Source organism: Nuphar pumila, chromosome 6, assembly GCF_984573655.1.
Source record: "Nuphar pumila chromosome 6, dmNupPumi1.hap1.1, whole genome shotgun sequence".
NCBI lineage: Eukaryota > Viridiplantae > Streptophyta > Magnoliopsida > Nymphaeales > Nymphaeaceae > Nuphar > Nuphar pumila.
In genome coordinates, this window is record NC_143254.1 from 117,496,997 (window position 1) to 117,519,530 (window position 22,534).

General features: G+C 37.3%; 1 protein-coding gene across 5 annotated transcripts in view; it reads right to left on the bottom strand.

The window, feature by feature from the left end:
* Positions 1–803: 803 nt before the first annotated feature.
* Positions 804–22,534, bottom strand: part of LOC149835870 (barley B recombinant-like protein D) — a 30,829-nt gene continuing 9,098 nt past the window's right edge. The window contains exons 2-5 of one of the 5 annotated variants that reach the window (XM_090008808.1): positions 9,943–9,999; positions 2,587–2,636; positions 2,329–2,466; positions 804–2,224 (exon numbers count right to left, since the gene is read on the bottom strand). In XM_090008808.1, coding sequence (XP_089864934.1) covers positions 1,391–2,224; positions 2,329–2,400 — 906 coding nt within the window. In that variant the 5' untranslated portion in view covers positions 2,401–2,466; positions 2,587–2,636; positions 9,943–9,999 and the 3' untranslated portion in view covers positions 804–1,390. Of the gene's footprint in view, positions 2,225–2,328; positions 2,467–2,586; positions 2,637–9,942; positions 10,000–22,534 lie in introns of those variants that run through there. The other 4 variants (XM_090008810.1, XM_090008811.1, XM_090008807.1 and 1 more) reach the window with 4 other exon arrangements.

Sequence of the window (22,534 nt, forward strand, 5' to 3'; positions counted from 1 at the left end):
TAGGTCCATTCTGACTACTTTTAACATGATTAAGCAATTTCAAATTTCATTCAAAAGGTGTTTTCAAGCAAACAAGCAATGCCAAAAACATATTAGATTAAGAAAAATAACTTGCAACAATAATTTTTTTAATAGGTCTTCTACTTACTGAGCTCATGCATGAGTTTGTGTGTGTGTGCCCACAGATGTGTCTGAGACGCCCACACACACACACACACGCACAGAGAGAGAGAGAGAGAGGATATGTACTGTCAATGCGTTACTTAAATTTGAACTGAGGACTAGGTTTCTTTCAACTCGATTTCACTCATCCCTCTGCCATCCCCATCTAGGATGCAAGTTGTTTTGATCAAATCTGACCCCATAGACGGATCAAGTATGGACAATTTAATAGGACTCAACCTTGGAACTGCATTTTAAAAAATATATATGAATTTTTAAATCAACAAATTTTGGCATGTTTGGAGCTCTTGTTCTTTTAATCACCAGAATATCCTAAAAACAGGTAAATTCCCGTAATGCAAAAGTTAATTCACTAAATGCACCGTATATCACTTCTATGAGGTCCAATTTCATCAAAACAACTTGAAATAATAAGATCCCAAGATGGGGCATGATGGCAGGGATGAGTGAAACCGAAACACTTCTTTGGGAAGGGAAAAAAAAGGTTAAAGCCACTTTAATCACTTCATTCCCATTGAGAGAGAGAGAGAGAGAGAGAGTCTGGGCGTGTCTGAACACGTTGCCAGCACGGATAAGCCGTTCATCCAGAGATAACTAAAGTTCCAAATAGACATGAAGAGTTTGACAAGCATAGAAATTTCATTCAGGGTGTCAAATGTCAATTGCCAAGGTGATGCAAACAGTCCCCATCGTGATAATCCTTCAGAGCTAAACAAAGTTCCGCAACCCTACCAACCTCTAAAAGACTGACATAAACCCAGAATTACACACCACACTCCACCATCATGAACTCGGACCAATCATGATAAGCCACAGAGTTTCCCCAAATGTCCATCCAACGCAGCCCGAGTCACCAAGTTAGGAAGGAACAGACGCAACTCAACGACTCATGATGGATCGTAAGCCTGAGGACAAGAAAATGTGACTAAAATCTTGAAAGAGGTCTCTGAAGAAATGTAAAGCCTTTTATACACACACAAACCCCGAGTTGTATACCTCGCTATTTTCTTCCACTAATCTTGATCACAAGACCTTGAAACTTGCAGAGGCATCCTCGCAGACCACCCATTCATCAAAGATGGGTCCATATTAAAATACAAAGGATGATGATGCGGAATTTCCTTAGTAGCCCCAGCCCCATTGTGCACATATGATGCAATCAATATGTGCACGAAATCAACAAACGCGCCAATGTATCATCTCAAATCTATTTAATGGTGATATACCGGTTCGTTCCATGCTTGGCCCAGTGATCCTTCAGATCCACCGGCATTGACAAGTCATGGCCCTCGGCAGCCAGCTTGTTGAGAAGTTTGTTGAAGGCGCTGCCACTCATCTTCCGCCCGCTCATACGAGCATGCCTCTTGTTAGGCATGATGGGAAGCGGGTACCTCGATATCGTGGTCGTGCAGCATGCAGACTGCCAACCTCCGTTGCCCCACTTGTAGCATGGCTGAAGCATGCCAGTGCAGGAGCAGACGGGGATCGGCATTGTTGAGTCGTCGAATGTCACTTGATTCAATCCCAAGTCCTGACCCTTCCACTCATGCTTGGTCACTGAGATCTGCTTGTTCAGATCCTCACCACCTGCCTGCTTCCTGGATTTCGGCTTTGGTGTTTTAAGGCAGGCGACAGTCTTCCTTTCTTTCCGCGGCTGCTTGACATGCCTTGGTTTTACATCAAGAACAGCATCCGATGGTGCAATGGGGTAGGATTCTGTGGTTGGGTTATCTCTGGCGTGGTAAGGAACATCTGAGTGCATGTGCTTGCCACCCGTACGCGAGATGGCACTGTGAGCATTGGGGGGATAGGCCATCCCATTTTCCCGTGCATATTCAAGAGCTGCAATTGCTGCATCACGTTCCAGCAAAGCTGCATTTCTCTCCGCGTATGCAGCATCTCTTTGTAGGATAGCCATGTCCCTCTCAGCCAATGCAGCTTTCTTCTCGTTCACTGCTGCATCTCTCTGCTGGATAGCACCATCTCTCTCGGCCATGACGGCCATCAACTTTATGGCTGTCGTATGTTGAGGCGTAATCCACTGTTCGACCACAAAGTAGAATTGTCATCTAGGGTTCCATTACACTTGGCCATGTTTGCCAACACAAACAAATGCAACCCTACAAAACCCACACACGTGTGTACCGGATGAGAAGGCACAGGTTTGTACTGTTCTGGTTTGTGTCTTCCATTTTCCCTTTGTCCACCTTCGTCCATTCTCCATTCACTTTTAGCAGTCAGAGAAGAGATGCTTGACCCGTGCTAATTATCAATTCAAACCAACTGCATTAGACAAACACCAGCTTCTTATACCAGAATATTATAAACTCTAATATAGACAGGTTACTTATTGCATAAGAAAATAGAATTTCATTAGTATGTGGATTCCAGTCTAGAAGTAACCTGTGTGGGAAATGAAGTGAAGAAGTACGTCCTAACAGCCAGATATAAACCTGGGCCAAGAAAGCAAATATCAGCAAGATCTGCAACACGCTGCATAAATCATAACCATAGTTCGCAAACTCGTGACTCGGGCTTGGTTTGAACCCCTACGGGGTAACAGAGTCAGCGGGTTGACTCAGTGACTTGGACGAGCCAGGATTCTATATTTTATAGTGTAAGCACATGAATAAGACATAGAAATAACTAAACTTCAAGCTAATATGTCAATAGATAAGTTACAAAAACATATAATTATACGTGATTGTTAACTTTTTTATTGAACAATATTAGATTCTTCATAACAAGTGACTTTATATAAGAATTATGCATTAAAATAATCAAATACATGATAAAAAATATATATTTAATGAGTTGGATCGGCAGTCCTGAATCGTGACCCAGTTGGGGTCCTATCCGAGTCGACTCGCCGGGTTTGCCAACTATGATCATAACCCACAGAGCATCAATATGCAAGCGATAACTAGTATAGATGACCACCTAAAGAATAGCCTATAGTACTATCTGCCACATTCAACGAGTATGAATCCCCACCTATAAATGGTTCATGAAGCACATGCACAGAATATTTACATCTTACCTTAACTCATAATAGGTTTCCGGAATGCCCGAGCACCATTCAAACCATACCAAGAATGGATTATAGTTCAATATTGCAGAAGACATGGCTCAGTGCTTACTATGGAGTTCATGGGTTCATGGTTCTGCATCAATCTTCTTTCTTTCAGTACATCCACATTTCTTAGCACACATTTTCTTACCTCCTGGGAATCATCCTCCCCAGCTTTAGGGTAAATGATTCTCAGGAGAACCATTTTAGCATCTGATTGCAGGTGTGCGAAAATCGATTCTCACGGTTTTGTGAGAGAATGCCTCAAACAAGAAAATGATTCCCCAACTCAGAGAAAAATGGAGTCATGAGGTCGAGGAAGGATCTCCGATTCGAGAGAGAATGATTAAAAGTGATTTTGAATCACTTTGGCAATGTGATTTGCAAACATGTCCTTAGTCATCCATTTAGCTGACTTAGAAACTCGATAACATTTGAGCAAGTTGACACTCCTAATTCCAGTGTTATCTTATACATTCTTGATCACCAAGAGAGCCAGCCACAATCTCAGCTATATTTTGGTAGCCACAGTTACCCTGAATCATAATGAATTCCTTTTATTCTCAGCACCAGTCATTAAGACTTGAGAACAAAGTTGCTCAAGATGGAAGTGAAATGGAGACGAGATGCAGGAAGCAAAAGTGAGAAACAAAAGGATTTTTAGGTCCATGTGTAGCAAAAAGTGAGAAGCGACTAGAAGGCATTTAAAATTTTACAATTCATAGATAAAAAGGAGTTAAAGTTGCTATATTATATGATACTATTATCATATCTAAAAAAAATTAACTACCTGCTTTTGTTTTTAAAAAACATAAAGCATGTGTTTATATAATACTCATGGGACCTAAAATAATTTAATTATTTTTCAACTATATGATTATAAAATTAGTTGACAAATCTTGGAAATGCTTGGGAGAGAAAGGTTTAGAATGGTTGACAAATCTTTTTAACAAGATTTGGCGGACAAATAAGATGCCTAATGAGTGGAGGAAGAGTACTTTGGAGACTCTATATAAGAATAAGGGTGATATACAAGATTGCACAAACTATCGTGGTATAAAACTCATGAATCATACTATGAAACTTTGGGAGAGGGTGATTGAGTCTAGGTTGAGGAAGGTTGTCATGATATCGGAGAATCAATTTGGTTTTATGCCTAGAAGATCAACTATGGAAGCTATACATCTTCTTAGACAACTTATTGAGAGAAATAGAGAGAGGAACAAAGATTTGCATATGGTTTTTATTGATTTGGAGAAGGCATACGATAGAGTACCTAGGGACGTTCCCTGGTGGACAATGACGAAGAAAGGTGTTTCTCTCAAGTACATTAGTATAATTAAGGATATGTATGAAGGAGTAGTAACCAATGTCCGCACTTGTGTAGGGGTGACAACCAATTTTCCTATAACGGTTGGGTTACATCAATCGTTTACAGTGGTTTGGACATATTCGACGAAGGCCTAATGATGCTCCAGTTAGAAGGATGGAGAAATGGGAAAATATATTAGTTAAAAGAGGTCGGGGTAGGCCTAGGAAGACATGGATGGAGGTGATAAGAAAGGATATGAATGCTTTGAACCTCACCGAGGACATGACATTGGATAGAAATGAATGGAGGAGAAGGATTCATGTGGAAAGACCCATAATGATTTTCTTTGTTGGTTCATATCGCCGACCCCAATTGTTTTGGGATGAAAGCGTAGTTGTTGTTGTTGTTGTTGGTTGGGTTACATCAAGGATTTGCTTTAAGCCCTTTTCTATTTGCTATAGTGATGGATGAGCTTACGAGATCAATTCAAGAAAATGTGTTGTGGTGTATGTTGTTTGTTGATGATATTGTTTTGATTGATGAGTCTAGAGCTGGGGTTAATGCTAAGTTAGAATTATGGAGACAGACATTGGAAGCAAGAGGTTTTAAGTTTAGTAAGAATAAGACAGAATATATGGAATGTCGGTTTAGTAAGCAACGAAGTAGTGATGAGAGTGTAGTGAAGCTTGGTGAGCAAGAAATACCGGTGGATGATTGTTTCAAATATTTGGGATCTATCATTCAAAAGTATGGAGAAATTGATGGAGATGTAAATCATAGGATAAAGGTTGGGTGGATGGAATGAAAAAGTGCAACTGGAGTGTTGTGCGACCGTAGAATGCCATTGCGGTTGAAGGAAAAGTTTTATAGGACGACTATTAGGCCCGCTTTACTATATGATACGGAATGTTGGGCTGCCAAGAGACATCATATTCAAAAAATGAGTGTAGCTGAGATGCGTATGCTTAGATGGATGTGTGAAAATACAATAAAAGATAAGATTCGAAACGAGGAGATACGTAAGAAGGTAGGCATTGCACCCATTGAAATTAAGATGAGAGAGAATCGTTTACGGTGGTTTGGACATATTCGGCGAAGGCCTAATGATGCTCCAGTTAGAAGGATAGAGAAATGGGAAAATATATTAGTTAAAAGAGGTCGGGGTAGGCCTAGAAAGACTTGGATGGAGATGATAGGAAAGGATATGAATGCTTTGAACCTCACAGAGGACATGGCATTGGATAGAAATGATTGGAGAAGGATTCATATGGAAGACCCAGAATGATTTTCTTTGTTGGTTCATATCGCCGACCCCAATTGTTTTGGAATGAAGGCGTAGTAGTTGTTGTTGTTGTTGTTGTTGTTGTTGTATGATTATAAAATTAGTCTATCATACATGTATCAAATATAAAAAGGTGAACATATTAAGTCCAAGCAAACAACATTCTTTGTTGATACTATAATTAGTAACTAGTAAGCAACAAATAATAGATAAACATTAAACTTATGCATTTATGAATTATATACAAGAGAGTACATAATGGTCTACATGCTCTTATAAAAAGAAAATATTGCCAAACACCTGTCCCTTGAATTTTTTGAACAAATAAGCTAAACCATTTTGGGTTTAATAAATGGAAACATTTTTGAGTTTCAAAGGTATTAAATAAATGTATTTCCATGCACAACTTACTCCTCAATTTAATTAAAATAGGTCAACTATGGCACTGTTTTTATAAGAAAACAATTCATCTGTTTTTTTAACAAAGGCACAATTCTCATGTCAAAAAGCTAAAACGTTGGATGACAAAAGATGTGTGTTTCAAAAATGCCTTGGCTTTCAACTTCTGAAGTGGCTTCCTAGGAAGCAAGCTTCTTAGGGAAAGTAGAAGTGTTTCAATAACCATGGTTGAGAATATCCATCATGCTCAAGTTCAGTCATTGATCATCAAGTTTGGTTTGGATACGTTTCTTAACTCAACATACAACCAAACAATAAGCTCCTCTCCATTCAGACCACAATGGTAGAATGTTACAACTAAAGAACAAAAGAATATTCATTGAGCAAATCTTATTGGTTTGGTTAAAGGAAAAATAAAAAAACTTGATGAAATTGAGCCAAAAAAAAAGAATATAAGTATGTTCCCTAGTCTACTGCTAAAGAAAATATCATAGCAAGGATGGTTCCACGGAGACTATAGTCTATTCTAGCAATATTCTTGAAAGTACATGAGGCGAAAAAAAATTCAACCCAGAGTTACCGAAAACTTCTTAGATTTGTGGGAAGCCCGCTTCCTGGAAACTCGCTTTGGAGTCCTCGCTTATGAAACTTGATGAGAATCTCGATTCTCCCACACTTCTCCTATGCTTTCCACACACTTCATCTATTCTTCTTATATGTTTTCTCACTATACTTTTCATGTTTTTTATGTTTTTCCTTTCACACTTCACTCACTTCCATGTGCTTTCTCTAAATTGGTAGTCATCTTTTTTAGATTTTGTTAAAAATTTAATTCTTACACCAAAAAATTAGTAAAATTTAAGAATAGTCACTTTTATTTTAGTTTTTATTTGCATTTTATTTTGATTCCCATTCAATTCTTATATTGCTTTTTTTATTTCTCGCTTCCCGCCTCCGATACATTTTAAAATGCAGCGCTTCTCGCTTCGCTTCTCATATTGTTTCCTGCTTCCACTTCCTAGGCTGGCAACCTTTATCCAACCCCACTACACCTAGAAATAACTTCCGGCTCTAGCTTACCAAAATTACCACACAAGTTGCAAGTCCCATGGAGCATTAAGTATAACAAGAGCAAGGAGAAAAAGACACAGAAACTGGTAGAGAGATATGAAGCTAGGACCCAGCATTATAGTTGCACATCTCCCAGGGATGGATAATGCAAAATGAGTTGGCAGCAAAACTATGTATCCTTACATGATCCAGCAACTAGGCATGCTTGGCATGTTTATTGCAAAAATATCTTTCTGAAGAAAAGCTACCTTTCAATCCAAAATTATTCACGAAAACTGACTAAAGTTAGTAAATAAAGTAGTTAACTGATTGTCATGATTGACATACTGTTTTATCGCCCATAATGTGAAGAATCAACTGTTTATAATTTGTGCATTTTGTTTCTTAATTAGTTACATTAGTTAAAATCATCCAATGTTATCTAAATGTTACTTACATATTAATATTTCAAAACTATAGATATCTTGGACATTATATATTAAATTCTTATACTTATATAATAGTTATAATGTAGAAGATAACACAACCTTGCCAAGTCACTGAGTTGACCCAACTGAGTCTCAGGTCAAGACCACACAATTGAGGCTACATGTCATTTGGCTTTTTACACTATGGGTTGAAGTAACTAGTTTGAAAAAGAACTTTCTTAGAGAAGTCAGATCTGGCATTCTTCAATCTTTTTCAGCCCAGTGAACATCTTCTATGATGAACATTTAATATGAATTCTACAATACAGGTTTCTCAAGCATGTTAACAGCGAGAACTAAACTGTACAATGTGGGTTAGAATTTGATTGCCTAGTTAATTTTTGAAAACTCTCAATGAAAAAAACATTTCCAACACATGGTTCAAAATGCCAAGTACCATAGACCATATTGACAGTTTGACACACATATTCATATCTAGGAAATATATCATGACAATTAGCCAAACTCCTCAAAAATGCAAGAGATAATAAAACATGCTTAACAAAACAACTTTAGTGTAGATGTAGAATGGGCAAAATATGTTTAAGGTGAAAAAGTATATCATCTCTTAACCTTTTTTTGTTATTTGCATGAGGTGTATAACAAGCAAATGACTGCAAAATCTAGAAACATGCCTGATTATTTCCAAAGACTGGAGTGTATTTGAGTCGGACTGATAAGTTTAGGTCTATACATATGAAGCATATCCTAAGTCTTTCTTTGCCTTTTTTCTCAATGACACCATTCTCTAGGTACTTGGTAGGCAATAATCTGTCACAGGAACACTCCATTTTGCCCTCCGTACCCATGTCGACACGTGGACACGCCATTTTACCCTCCATACATGCAAGTTTGTATTCAATATATAATTTATAATTATATTTTCAGTTTATAACTTCATATGTTCAGTATATAATATATATTTTAGATATAGCATATATATTTAGATTATATTCAGTTTATTTTGAATTTATTTTGTATTTATGTGATATTTAATATGTATATACATAGCCCCGTGTCCCCGTACCCACATTTTTTGGAATGTCGTACCCTCTGTACCTGTACCCGCACCCGTACCCAGGTGACATAGGCAATAATCAAGATCAAAATCTAGGGTACAGCCTGTGTATGTATACATGCGTTTGTGTGGGTGTGGGTGTGCATGTGTGTGTGAGCGTGTATGTGAGAGAGAAAGAGAGACTAGGGGTATTAACTTGGACAATGGTAGAAAAAATCTAGTGATTGATCATTCTGACAATGAAGACAGAATAATAAGAACCAGTGTTGTGAAAAGCATTGAGGCGTAGCGAGGTGCTCCACCAAAATCTGAGGCGAGGCGTAAAGCGTAAGCCTCAAAAAAAAATTGAAAACTTAAAAAAAACTATAAAAAATATCTAAAATTACAAATAAATAAAAAATGCTTTATTGATGAAGCAACAATCAACAAGAAATAAAAAATCTCAAATAAATACTGAAAAATAGGAGATTAACATGTAAAAGTAACATTAATGCAACAATTCTATTTTCTACTATGTGACCTGCAATACACAGATTTGAAATTCAATCTAATTCTGTTTTCTACTATGTGACATGCAAAATACAAGCAGTGGTCTTTGAGTAAAGAGGCATCAATACAATGGCTTGAAGATGAGTAACATTAAAGCCACAATTAAAATTATAAGAAAATAAGGTGTCAAGCATACTTAGCAAGATAAGAAAATAACAAAAATAATTTAGAAACAACATATAGTAAAAATCAACTACTAATGTTGTTCTTTACCAGTTTTAAGAATAAACATTATGACCAACAGCAAGGCCAAACTAGCAACTCAGACATTCACAAATAATCATTATGTTATACCAAGTTTTTAACATAATCAGTAGCTGCCAATACAAACATGCACGCATGCACACACATACACATACATATAAATGTATATACAATGCATGTTGTACAACATAAATTCTATCTATTTCATGTTGTATACCAGCCCAAAATTTAACGCTAAAAGAGAGTAGAACTCAATCAAACTGCAAACTGTTATTTCACACAGAAAAATAACAGAAAAGAAAAATATATACAAATTTCTTTCATATCTAAATGACAGAAAAATAACAGAAAAGAAATTTTGTAAATGAAGAGTGGAAGGAGCATTACCTAAATGAAGAAGCTTGTGTGGCCGAGAGAGAGACTGTGTGAGAGACGAGAGAGAGACTGTGTGTGAGAGACGAGAGAGACTTTGTGAGAAAAATACGAGATAGAGAGAGAGACTGCGTGAAAACAGATATAGGGTCGGGGGCCCTTTTTTAAACCTTAATTTTTTGTCAAATTAGGGCTTTGACCCCTCATTTGACCAAAATTTCAAGGCGTGCACGCCTCATCTTGAGGCGCGCCTTGCCTCGAGGCGTGTGCCTCAAGGCCTATGAGGCGCACGCCTCGGGGCTTTTACGCCTTATCCTTGCGCCTCAAGGAATAAAGCCCCTCGCCTTGAGGCGAGGCGCGCTTTTTGCGCCTTGAGGCGCGTTTTTAATAACACTGATAAGAACACATGAAACCACACCAGAACATACAATCAGAAAGACCAACCATACAATTTGGTTCCTAGATGAGTTGGTTGTGTGCTGCTAAAAGACAGGAGAAAAAAGAACAGGAGCTCCAACCTAAATCAGCCATCTCACAGTAAGGTTTAGTAACCCATAATGAACCAAAATCAGCCAAAAGTTGAAGGAATATCAAGAAGCCAACCTACTCAACAGATCATGATGCAGATTAAACATCTCCCATGTCTAGAAAAAGGATAAAGAACCCCCTATAGCATCTCTTATCTCAGAATCAGCAACTTGGCCATGTACTCTAACCACCTGTATGATATTGTCATTTGTAACCTATATTACACTTAAAATCCTATATAGTACATCTAGACGACCTCCCCTGAGCAACAGAGCCAAACAGCATTTGTTTGTAATCAACTTTCTAAAGGCTTGTGTAGCCGAGCTCATATGACAAATATGAACAGGCTTCCTGTGAGCCAAACCACAAGCCGTTCAGTTTGCTTACCAGCCCTACATGCCAATGCCTACAGTTGGTTTGGTTGATTTTGAACATGTTCCTAGTCCAATTTTCACAAATGCTTCAAGTTTGCTCTATAATTGCCTGCCTTTTTTATTGCTTTGTGATGCAATTTCCTCTTCTTTTGGTGTTGTTGACTAGGGATACACAACGAACCGAGCCAGCTCGGGCTCGTCCGTTCTTTAAATGAGTCGGGCATGAAGAGTAGGCTAAAGCTCGGACAAGCTATTGAGTTATGTGATGTGGAAATCCGCACTGAAATACAAAATATGGGAAAAGGGTCTATGGGGTTTGGTTGATGATACTGAAAGAGAGCCTAAACTTATACTTACCAAGATTGAAAATGGAAAGAAAGTGGCTCTTCCGGAGAAGAGATGTCTAAGGTCGTCACTAAATATAAAAAAAAAAATGAAAAGAGTGGAGGATGGGTCATTCCAAGATAATTGGTTGTTCATCAATAGTGTTGACATCAACAAATACTCTAGCTTGGCAAAATTTGACTTCGCTAGTGATGCATGGAAGTATCTTAAAGATATGTATAGTCTCAACTCAAGGATATCGCTCACATATGCAATGTGCAAAATAAAGTGAGTACTATAACCCAAGGAGAGATGAGCATTCAAGAATATTACAATGTTCTCTATCTTCTTTGGGATGAATTGGCTCTTCTAGAGCCAAAATGGTGTTGCCCCCAAGATATAGAATTTCATAAAAAATAAGTTACAATTGAGCATTTCTATCAATTTGTTAATAGACTTAGACCCGAATTTGAAGGTATACCTACTAGGGGTGGCAAAACCTGACACGACCCGCCAACCCGCCTCTTAGGCGGGTTCGGGTTGGGCTTAAGCCAACCCGTTTAATAAACGGGTCGACCCGCCTAACCCGTTTATTAGACGGGTCGGGTTCGGGTTGGGGGTATGCCAACCCGCCAACCCGGCTGACCCGTTTAATAAATGGGTTAGGCGGGCAGGTCAATCCGCCAACCCGTCTACCAACCCGTCAACCCGCCAACCCGACCCGTCAACCTGAGAACCCGACCCAATGTAATGAAAAGAGGCGAAAGCACCAATAGAGCAAAAGGGTCACTCTTTAAGAGTGACTACTAGAGCCAAGAACACAAACACCGAATGTGCACACACAAAACTCTCAAATATAGAAAATGACTAAAAGTCATAAGTTGGATTTATTGAAGAAAAGAAGAGAAGGGTGTAAAAACCCATACATTTAAGAGGGGAAGACCTCCTCTATTTATAGAGGAGGGAAGCACTAAAAGGAACCACAAGGGGGGCTCCCTTGTAGTCGTTGGGAGCCCCAACGGTCAGAAATCTGACCGTTGGAGCCCCAACGACTACAAGTGTGGGGCCCCCTTGTGGTCATTACAAAAAGGAAAAATAAAGAAAAAAGGAAAAAAGATACATATGTGGTTTTACAAGAATACCCCTATCGGGTATTTATCTAAATGAGAAATAGTATATATATACATATATGTATATATATACTTATATATATACGGATGTATATATATATATATAAGTATATATATATATATATATATTTTAACACGCCCCCTCAAACTTTACGGGGAGAAGACCGAAAGTTTGCTAAGGAGGAACATAAATCGTGGAGTTGGAAGCGCTTTGGTGAAAAAGTCAGCTAGCTGATATTCTGAAGTAACATATGGTAATGAGATAGTCCCTCTGAGATATTCGTCTCGAACATAATGGCAATCCATCTCGATATGCTTTGTCCGTTCATGAAAGGTGTGATTGTTGGCAATGTATATCGCACTTTTGTTATCACAGCAGAGCTTGGTAGGAGTGGAAATGAGGACGCCCATGTCAGCAAGAAGACTTCTGAGCCATACGATTTTCATAGTTGTCATCGCCATAGCCCGATACTCAGCTTCAGTAGATGATAAGGAGACCTTCTGCTGCTTCTTGCATCTCCACGAGATGAGAGATTCACCTAAAAAAACACAAAGACCCGTAATTGAGATACAATCATTGGGATTGCCTCCCCAGTCAGCATCAATAAAAGCAGTCAATTCAAGATATGAGGAAGAGGATAAGAAGAGTCCCTTTGAGATGGTATTTTTGATATATCGCACAATTCTCATTACGGTCGCCATATGAACCGTGGTAGGTGCGTGCTGGAACTGGCTCGCTGCATGAACCGCATGGGCTATGTCAGGACGGGTGATGGATAGATAAGTGAGGGATCCAATTAATTGACGGTAGGGAGTTGGATCTTCAAGAAGGACACCATCTTCAAGTCTAAGTTTCGCATTGATAACTTCGGGAGTCTCAACTTTCTTTTCATCAGATATTCCTGATTTGGTACAAATTTCAGCAGCTAACTTCATCTGAGATAAGATGTATCCACGTTCGGAATAAGCCACTTCAATTCCTAAAAAATATCGCAAATAACCAAGGTCAGACATATCAAAGGTATCTTTTAGCATAGACTTAACATCATTTACTCCCTTTTTGTCATTCCCAGTGATGATCATATCATCAACATACAGCAAAAGCACAATAATGGAGTCACCTGTTCTTTTCACAAAAAGAGCAGTGTCAGTATAACAAGAAGAAAATCCTAAATTTATTAATACGTTACTAAACCTATCATACCAAGCTTTAGGTGCTTGCTTAAGACCATATAAAGCCTTTTTTAATTTCAAAATTTTTCCATTTAAATCCATACCTGGAGGTGGTTCCATATACACTTCTTCATTTAAATTACCATTCAAAAAGGCATTTTTGACATCAAGTTGAAAGATTGGCCATTTTTTAACTGCGGCTATAGCAATAAGAGCTCGAACACTAGTCATTCGAGCAACGGGGGCAAAGGTTTCATCATAATCTACCCCATACTCTTGGGCATATCCTTTGGCTACCAACCTAGCCTTATATCTTTCCAATGAACCATCACTCTTAGTTTTTACTTTAAAAACCCATCTACATCCGATGGGTTTCTTGCCATTGGGAGGATCAATGATTTCCCAAGTTTGTGCCTTTTTAAGAGCATTAAGTTCAATTTGCATAGCTTCATTCCAATGAGCATATTGCTTAGCATCATTGTAATGAGATGGTTCATGAAAAGAGTGAAGAGCAAGTAGGCATGCTCGAAAGTTAGGGGAAAAGAATCATAAGAAACAAATCTATTTGGTATTTTGGAAATCCGATTTGATCTTCTTTGAGAAGTCTCTTCGGTGAACTCATTTTAGGAAAATTTTTCAAGGGCACAAGGAGGATTCCTTTCATTCCTTCTAGAGTAGACTTGAATTTGTCTTGAAACATTTTCTTCTAAGTTTTGATCATCGTTTGGATGTTCAACAAGATCTTCACTAAGAGATTCATTAGGATCAATATGATCATCTATGATGTTTTCTTTAGGCAATAAGTCAAATAAGAATGAATAATCAATATTTTCATTCGGTTGGTGCGAAAAACCACTTTCCTTTTCAAGGAATGTGACATCTTTAGAGATATAAAGTTTGTTTTTAAGTATGTCAAAACATCGATACCCTTTTTGTTTTTCGCCATATCCCAAAAAAATACATTCAATAGCCCTAGGGGAAAGTTTATCATTCTTGTGAGTTAAAACAAAACATTTACATCCAAAAATTCTTAGTCTTTTGTAATCGAGAGACATATTGTAAAGTTTTTCAAATGGAGAAAGATTTTTCAAAGAGGACGAAGGGGTTCTATTGATAAGATATGTAGAGGTTAGAACCGCTTCGGCCCAAAAGGATTTTGGAATGTTTTTTGAGATTAATAACGTTCTTGTAGTCTCTATTATGTGCCTATGCTTTCTTTCCGCAAGTCTACTTTGTTGCGGAGTGTTGGGACAAGAACGTTGGTGAAAAATTCCATTTTCTTTCAAATAGTTTTGAAAATCATTGGACATATATTCGCCTCCCGAATCAGATCTAAGAATAGATAAATTTCCCAAAAATTGGTTTTTGACCATTGCATGAAATTCTTTAAAGAAGGAGAAAACTTCGGATTTGCGACTTAGGAAGTAAATCTACGTGAATCGAGTAAAATCATCAATAAATACCACATAATACGAAAAACCTCCTTTAGACAAAATAGGGGAAGGTCCCCACACATCGGAATGAATAAGTTCAAATGGCCGAGTGGTAAAGTAACTTCTTTGTGGAAATGGAATAGCTTTAGATTTCCCAAAAATGCAATCTTTACAAGTCATGTGATTGTCTTTACAAGTATTGTTCAAAAACGGAAAAAGAGACATTTTTACAAAATTTGGATGGCCAAGTCTCTCATGCCATATTCCAATACTTTTGTCTTTTACAAGATTGCATGATGCCTTAGATGGGAGAGTCAAAAACTCCATAAAGTAGAGGTCACCCCTTCTATGGCCTTGCCCAATCAGCTTCCCTGACTGGAGATCCTACACGGTGCAATCCTTAGGTGAGAAAGAGACTTGGCATCCATGATCGGTGATTTGAGATACGGAAAAAAGATTTAAATTTATTTTAGGAACGATTCTTACTTTAGGAACAAAGAAGTTTTTTAAATCAAGAGATCCAATACTTTCAATTTTTAGTGATGTACCATCGGCCGTTGAAACACAAGAAGATATAGATTCGGAAAAAATAATTGAAAGAGAATTTTTATGAGATGTCATATGAAAAGAAGCACCGGAGTCTAGTATCCACATACCTGGAGGAGATGAAGAGTAGGCAATGGCGGCCCCGGATGTTGAAGGAGAAGTCTTGAGAAGATGTTGGAGAACTTCGGAGATGTGATTTAGAGTTTCTTTGATATCTCCTTCTTTGGTACTTTCTTCCTTCTTTGGAGAAGTTTCCCCAACCACGGCAACTTTTCCTTTGAGTTTTGGACAAGCCGGTCTAATGTGACCCGGTTCATTACAATAATGGCATATTATTCCCCTTCTAGGCCCATTGATATTTTTGTTAAAGTGGGGAGGTCTATATGCTTTAACATTTGATCCGGGCCTATTAACGGCCAAAACCTCATCATTCCTAATGCTCAAGCCAAGTCGAGTTTCTTCTTGACATACTTCGGCAAGAGCATCTTCAATAGGTAGGGCTTTGCTTCTATGGAGAAGAGATGCCCTAACTTGTTCAAATTCCGGGCGAAGTCCATGGAGGAATTGAAAAAAGTGCTCCTTTTCAATTTGTTCCCTTCTTAGTTCAATATCTTGTGGAGCAACCCATTTGGGCTCAAGAAGAGCAAGCTCATCCCAAAGAGGGGTTAGAGAGCTAAAATAGTCTCGAACACTCATATCCATTTGTTTAGTGGAACGAATTTTTTCTTGACAAAAGAATTGCCGAGCAAGATCCTTTTGGATATACATACCCTTAAGAAAAAACCAAGCCTCATTGGCCCTTCTAAACTTGGCAATATTAGCACAATTTTTGAGATCTACATTGTTCATAAACCATGCCAAAATTTTGGCATGGTTACTTTCCCAATCCTCGATTTTGGATTGATGTTCATTAATGGCTTTGATGCGCTCATCGCCATCTAAAGCCTTTTCAACTTCATTTTCAATTTTGGTAAGAACAAGAAAGGGTTCGGGAGTAGTTCCCATAACAAAGCCCCAAAGTTTCTTACCTCTTAGATGATTTTCCATAGCGGAGGCCCACATGAGATAATTGGACCCATTTAGCTTGAAAGAAAGCTCCACTTTAGAGTCACATTCCATCGGCACCAAATATTCTTCTTTTCTTCAAAACTTTGAGAGGCACGCTTTCCAAGATGACAAAAGAATAGCCCAATCACCAACCGAGCTCTGATACCATGTAATGAAAAGAGGCGGAAGCACCAATAGAGCAAAAGGGTCACTCTTTAAGAGTGACTACTAGAGCCAAGAACACAAACACCGAATGTGCACACACAAAACTCTCAAATATAGAAAATGACTAAAAGTCATAAGTTGGATTTATTGAAGAAAAGAAGAGAAGGGTGTAAAAACCCATACATTTAAGAGGGGAAGACCTCCTCTATTTATAGAGGAGGGAAGCACTAAAAGGAACCACAAGGGGGGCTCTTGTAGTCGTTGGGAGCCCCAACGGTCAGAAATCTGACCGTTGGAGCCCCAACGACTACAAGTGTGGGGCCCCCTTGTGGTCATTACAAAAAGGAAAAATAAAGAAAAAAGAAAAAAGGAAAAAGGGGAAAAAAGAAAAATAAAAAAAGGAAAAAAGATACATATGTGGTTTTACAAGAATACCCCTATCGGGTATTTATCTAAATGAGAAATAGTATATATATACTTATATATATACGGATGTATATATATAAGTATATATATATATATATATATTTTAACACCCAACCCATTTATTAAATGGGTTGGCGGGTCGTGTCGGGTTACCCGTTTATTAAACGTGTTGGGTTTGTGTTTGCCACAGCCGACCCGTTTAATAAACGGGTCGGGTTCGGGTTGAGGTATGCTGACCGGCCAACCCGTCGGGTCGACCCGCCAACCCGACATGATTGCCACCCCTAATACCTACTATAATTAAAACTCTTGAAGAGTTAACTATGTAGAAAAATAGGTTGAAAAAAACAACCACTTCAAAGGATGAAGAATTCGTGTTTGCTATGTCAAAGCCCGAAAATCACACTAGGAATTATAAACCTCCTTACTTTGTAAAAAATAATGACAATGGCAAACATTTTAATGACTATGTAAGAAGTCAAAATGATAAAAGAAGTGATCATGAATACAAGAAGAGTGGCAAAATAATATGTTCTCATTGTTATGAACCGGGACACATCAAGCCTTTTGACTCAAAAGAAAGAAAGAAGATCAAAGAGATGATAAAAGGGTGGCTTCGGTGGGACTATCTGTTGAAAGAAATGGTGTAGACGACTCCAAATGCATCGGCTCATTATCTTTGGCACAACTCTTTGAGACACTATAACCAATGTTCAAAAATCAAGCTTCTTCCTTCTCGAGGGCAGTTGTATCCACAAGTGTTGACCCTGGTAAGACTTCTTGGATCCTTGATTTCGGTGATTCTTTCCATATGACCCCAAATGAGTCCATATTAACCGAATGTCACACTAACCCAAATGAATCTTATGTTTCATCCGTCGATAAAACTTCCTTAAAAATTAAAAGTTTTGGGGGTTTTCAAAAACAACAAACTTTCTTTATACCAAATATTAGAGTAGTACCAAAATTAAATTTAAACCTCTTATCTGTTTCCTAATTTGCATATCATGGATATAAAATTTTGTTTTCATTTAATGATTGTTTAATACAGGATCTTCAGTCCAGAAAGTCGATTGGGCGAGGCCATAGAAGAGGAGATCTCTATGTTATAGACAATCTTGAGTTATAAAAACATACATTTTGTAATCTTGTGGAAAAGAAAGATATAGAAAATTGGCACAAAAGACTAAGATATCCTAGTGTGTCTAAATTACATTTGTTTTCATTTCTTACAAGTTATAAAAAAAGAGATTTTGTTTATGAAGATTGCATCCTTGGTAAAATGAAATCTTTACCCTTTGGGCCTAGACATTTTAAATCTAAAAATCCATTTGAGTTGGTACATTCGGATGTGTGGGGACCAGCTCCAGTCGTATCCAAATGAAGAGTATTTTATTATGTTGTGTTTATGGGTGATTATAGTAGACACTCTTGGATATACTTTCTTAAACACAAATTTGAAGTATTTAATTGTTTTAAAAAAAATCATTGTTATACAAAAACTCAATTTAGAACCAATATTAAAATCTTTAGAACAGATTCCGGAAGAGAATTTATGTCAAAAGAATTCAAAAATTATCTTGACTTACATGGGATTATTCATCAAAAATCATGTCTTTATAATCCTCAACAAAATTGACTATCCGAAAGGAAGCATAGACATATTGTTGAGACCACTAGAACACTTCTTATATCAAGAAATGTTCCAAAAATGTTTTGGGCCAAAGCCGCTCTTACGGCGATTTATTTGATAAATAGAATGTCTTCAAAAAACATTTCTCCTATTAAAAATTTATTTAAAACATCTCCTGATTATAAAAGGTTGAGTCTTTAGTTGTAAATGCTTTGTCCTTACCAACAAAAATGATAAACTTTCCCCAAAAGCAATTCCGTGTGTTTTTCTAGGCTCTGTCAAAAATCAAAAGGGATATAAATGTTATGACATTAAAAGAAATAAATTATATGTTTCAAGAAATGTTACTTTTCTTGAAAACGAAAATGGGTTTGGTAAAGAGAAAATCCACGATCATTGTGACTTTTTTTCTTTTCGACCTTGTCAATAAGCATGAAAGATGTGATAAGATTCATGATGTGCATGAGAGTGACAACAAGGACACTCATGATACACATGGGAATGTGAACGAGGGTCATGATAATATAGACCTATCTCATAATGAAATTCAAACCTATACTCGATATACCGAAGACCATTCACCATGTGCTTTAGAAAGATATTCTCAAAATCAAGATATAGATTCTTCTAGTGTAAGAAAATCCATGAGAATTCCAAAAGGCTCCTAGTAGATTTGTATCATATGATTCTTTTGAACCTAAATATAGATCTTGTCTAATGGCTATACACTCGTATGTAAAACCAACATCTTACCATAATGCTAAAAATCATCAAGAATGGATTAAGGTAATGAAAGATGAATTAGAAGCTTTATAAAAGGCAAAAACTTGATAAATCCAAACATTACCTAAAGGAAGATAAACTATAGGACGTATATGGGTCTATAAGATAAAAACTAAAAGTGATAGAACATTAGAAAAATATAAAGCTAGGTTAATAGCCAAAGGATATAGTCAAGAATATGAGATAGACTATGACAAGACATTTGCTCCAATCGCTCAAATGACCACTATTAGAACCCGATGTAAAAAATACTTTTTTGAATGGTAATCTCAATGAGGAAGTTTACATGGATCCTCCATCAGGTTTAAGTTTAGCACATGAAAAAATTATTCGGTTACGAAAAGCATTGTATGGTTTAAAGCAAGCCCCCAAGGCTTAGTATGATCGATTCAATAGTGTGATGACACAACTTAACTTTAAATCTTGTTATACTGACAATGCATTGTTTGTTAAGTCTTCTAATGCAAGAATGATAATATTACTTCTTTATGTTGATGATATGATTATCAAAGGAAGTGATAAGCAGAGAGTTAATCATATCAAAGATGTGCTCAAAGATAACTTCGATATGACAGATCTTGGGTTTTTACGATATTTTATTGGAATATAAGTGGCTTACTCACCTCGTGGTTATTTTTTGTCGCAGACAATATATGCAACAGATATCATAAAGCGGTCAGGACTCAGATGAAAAACGAATTGATACTGCAGTGGTCATAAATGCAAAACTAAGAAAGATGATAAAGAACCTCTGAAGGATTCAACTCCATATAGACAAATGATTGGAGCTTTGTCTTATCTCTATATTACTTGTCCTGATATTTCTCATATTATTCATTTTATTAGTTAATTTCAGCATGCTCCCACTACAGTACATATGAGTGTTATAATGAGAATTATTAGATATATTAAAAATTATATTAATTATGAGTTATTTCTTACATCTGCTTCCTCGTTAGAAGTTTCATATTCTGATTCTGACGGGGGATATGAATGATAGACGCTCAACCACTGGTTCCTGTGTTTTTTAAGGTGATTCTTCAATTTCATGGAGACGCAAGAAGCAGCAAAAAGTGTCCCTCTCTTCCACTAAATCAAAGTACCGTGTCTTGGCAACAACTACGTCTGATTTAGTATAATTAAGACAGTTATTAGAAGACTTGGGAGTTCACATTGCAGAACCCTCAAGATTATGTTACGACAACAAGAGCACAATATATATTGCAAGCAATCATAAAGGACCAAACACATTGAAATGGATTGCCAGTACGTTTGTGAGGAAATTTTGAAGAAGACGATCATGTTGCCTTATATTCCATCTGCGTATCAACTTGTGGATTTCTTAACTAGAGCGTTCCTGACACCTAGATTTCACTTCTTACTTGGCAAACTCTCGGTTGTTACACTGTGAGTTTTGAAAATAAGTCATTATTAGATCCAAACCCGACTTTGGTTTTGGATCGAATCCAAATCCAAACATTGGAAGTATTGTAATTATGCTTGTTGTAAAAAGGTATTTTTGTACCCTAAAATTATGTAATTGTTATATACTCAAAACATAATACAAGGAGGGTGTGTTGAGCTATTCTTAATGTGTTTTCTCTGCAACCCCTTCTCCCAACTTTCGTTTCCACTTCTTGCACAGGTGATTCACAGTTTAACATGGTATCAGAGCGGTGTTAAAGTTGGGCCTGAGTTTGCTTTCCAAAAGGATTGTCCAAAGAGGTGATTCGAGGTTTTCAAGTCAAGAAAATATCGACTCTTTAATCTCGGTTTTTGAGCGTGTCCTTCCTTTTTTTCTTTTCAGTCCAGATAAGGACATTAACGTCTCCCTTCTTTACTTCTTCAGCGTCTCCTCTTCTCTTTTTTTCCTTAGATATGAGTCTCTCAGAATCAGTCAGTTTTAACGTCTTCCTTCTTCACTTCTATTTCAGATCTGTTTCATGATTCTACTTAATCTGAAACAGATCTAGAACCCTTTCTCGATCCCTTTTTCACGATCTCTTGACAAGAAAAGATGCAGATTCCTGTTTTGTTTGGATTTCTTTAACCAAACAGAGTTCTTTTTGTTTGGTTCTCTTGACGTGAAAAGACGCAGATTCCTGTTTCACATTTTTGTTTAATCTAAAGTCATCGTTCCTCTGTGCTGATATTTAATATTGTGTTGTTTTAGTTGACATACCTTTATTTCTGTTTCACGATTTTTTGTCTTTTTAATCTGAAACCATCCTTTGTGCTGATATTCAATATTGTGTTGTTTCAGTCTGAAATACCTTTATTTATGTTTCACTATTTTCAGTCTGAAACACTCTTGCCTTGGAATGATTTTATGAATCTGATACTGATTCAATCCTTGACATACAGTTTTGATTAGTTTCCTTTTCTGATCATATCCAAAAAAAAAAAGCAAAATATTTGAGTAATTGTTTTCACAATTCCTTCAAATGGACTCATCTTTCTCCTCATCTCTCTCGCAATCGAGCCTTTCCTCTAATTTTCTTAGCCAATTGGTCTCTGAAAAACTTAATAATTCCAATTTCTTGACCTGGAAAAGGCAAATTGTTCCTTTTATAAGGAGCCACATCTGGATGGATCGGTCTCACCCCCTCCATAGTTCACTTCGCAGGAAAAGATGGATGATAAAGGGGTGCAATCCATTGTTCTCCACAAAAATTCAGATTATGTTGCTTAGATGAAAAGAGATCAAGCGCTAGTGGCATACATCACCTCAACACTTTCTCAGGAAATTCTTGTAGCCATTCCCGATGATTGTTCAGCCAAAGAGCTATGAGACAGGCTAGTTCAGACGTATTCGCAAATCTCTGAAGCGAGAATCGTGTTTCTAAAGAGAGAATTTCAAATGTTGAAGAAAGGTTCAATGTCTATTATGGAGTACCTGAATAAAATGAAGGGCATCGCAGATCAGCTGGCTATTGTGGGATGTCTTGTCAATGATAAAGACAAGGTGCAGCAGACCTTGAGTGGATTGGGGCCAGACTATCATGTTCTGGCAACATCTTTGTTATGTCTCCCAAAACTTCCCAA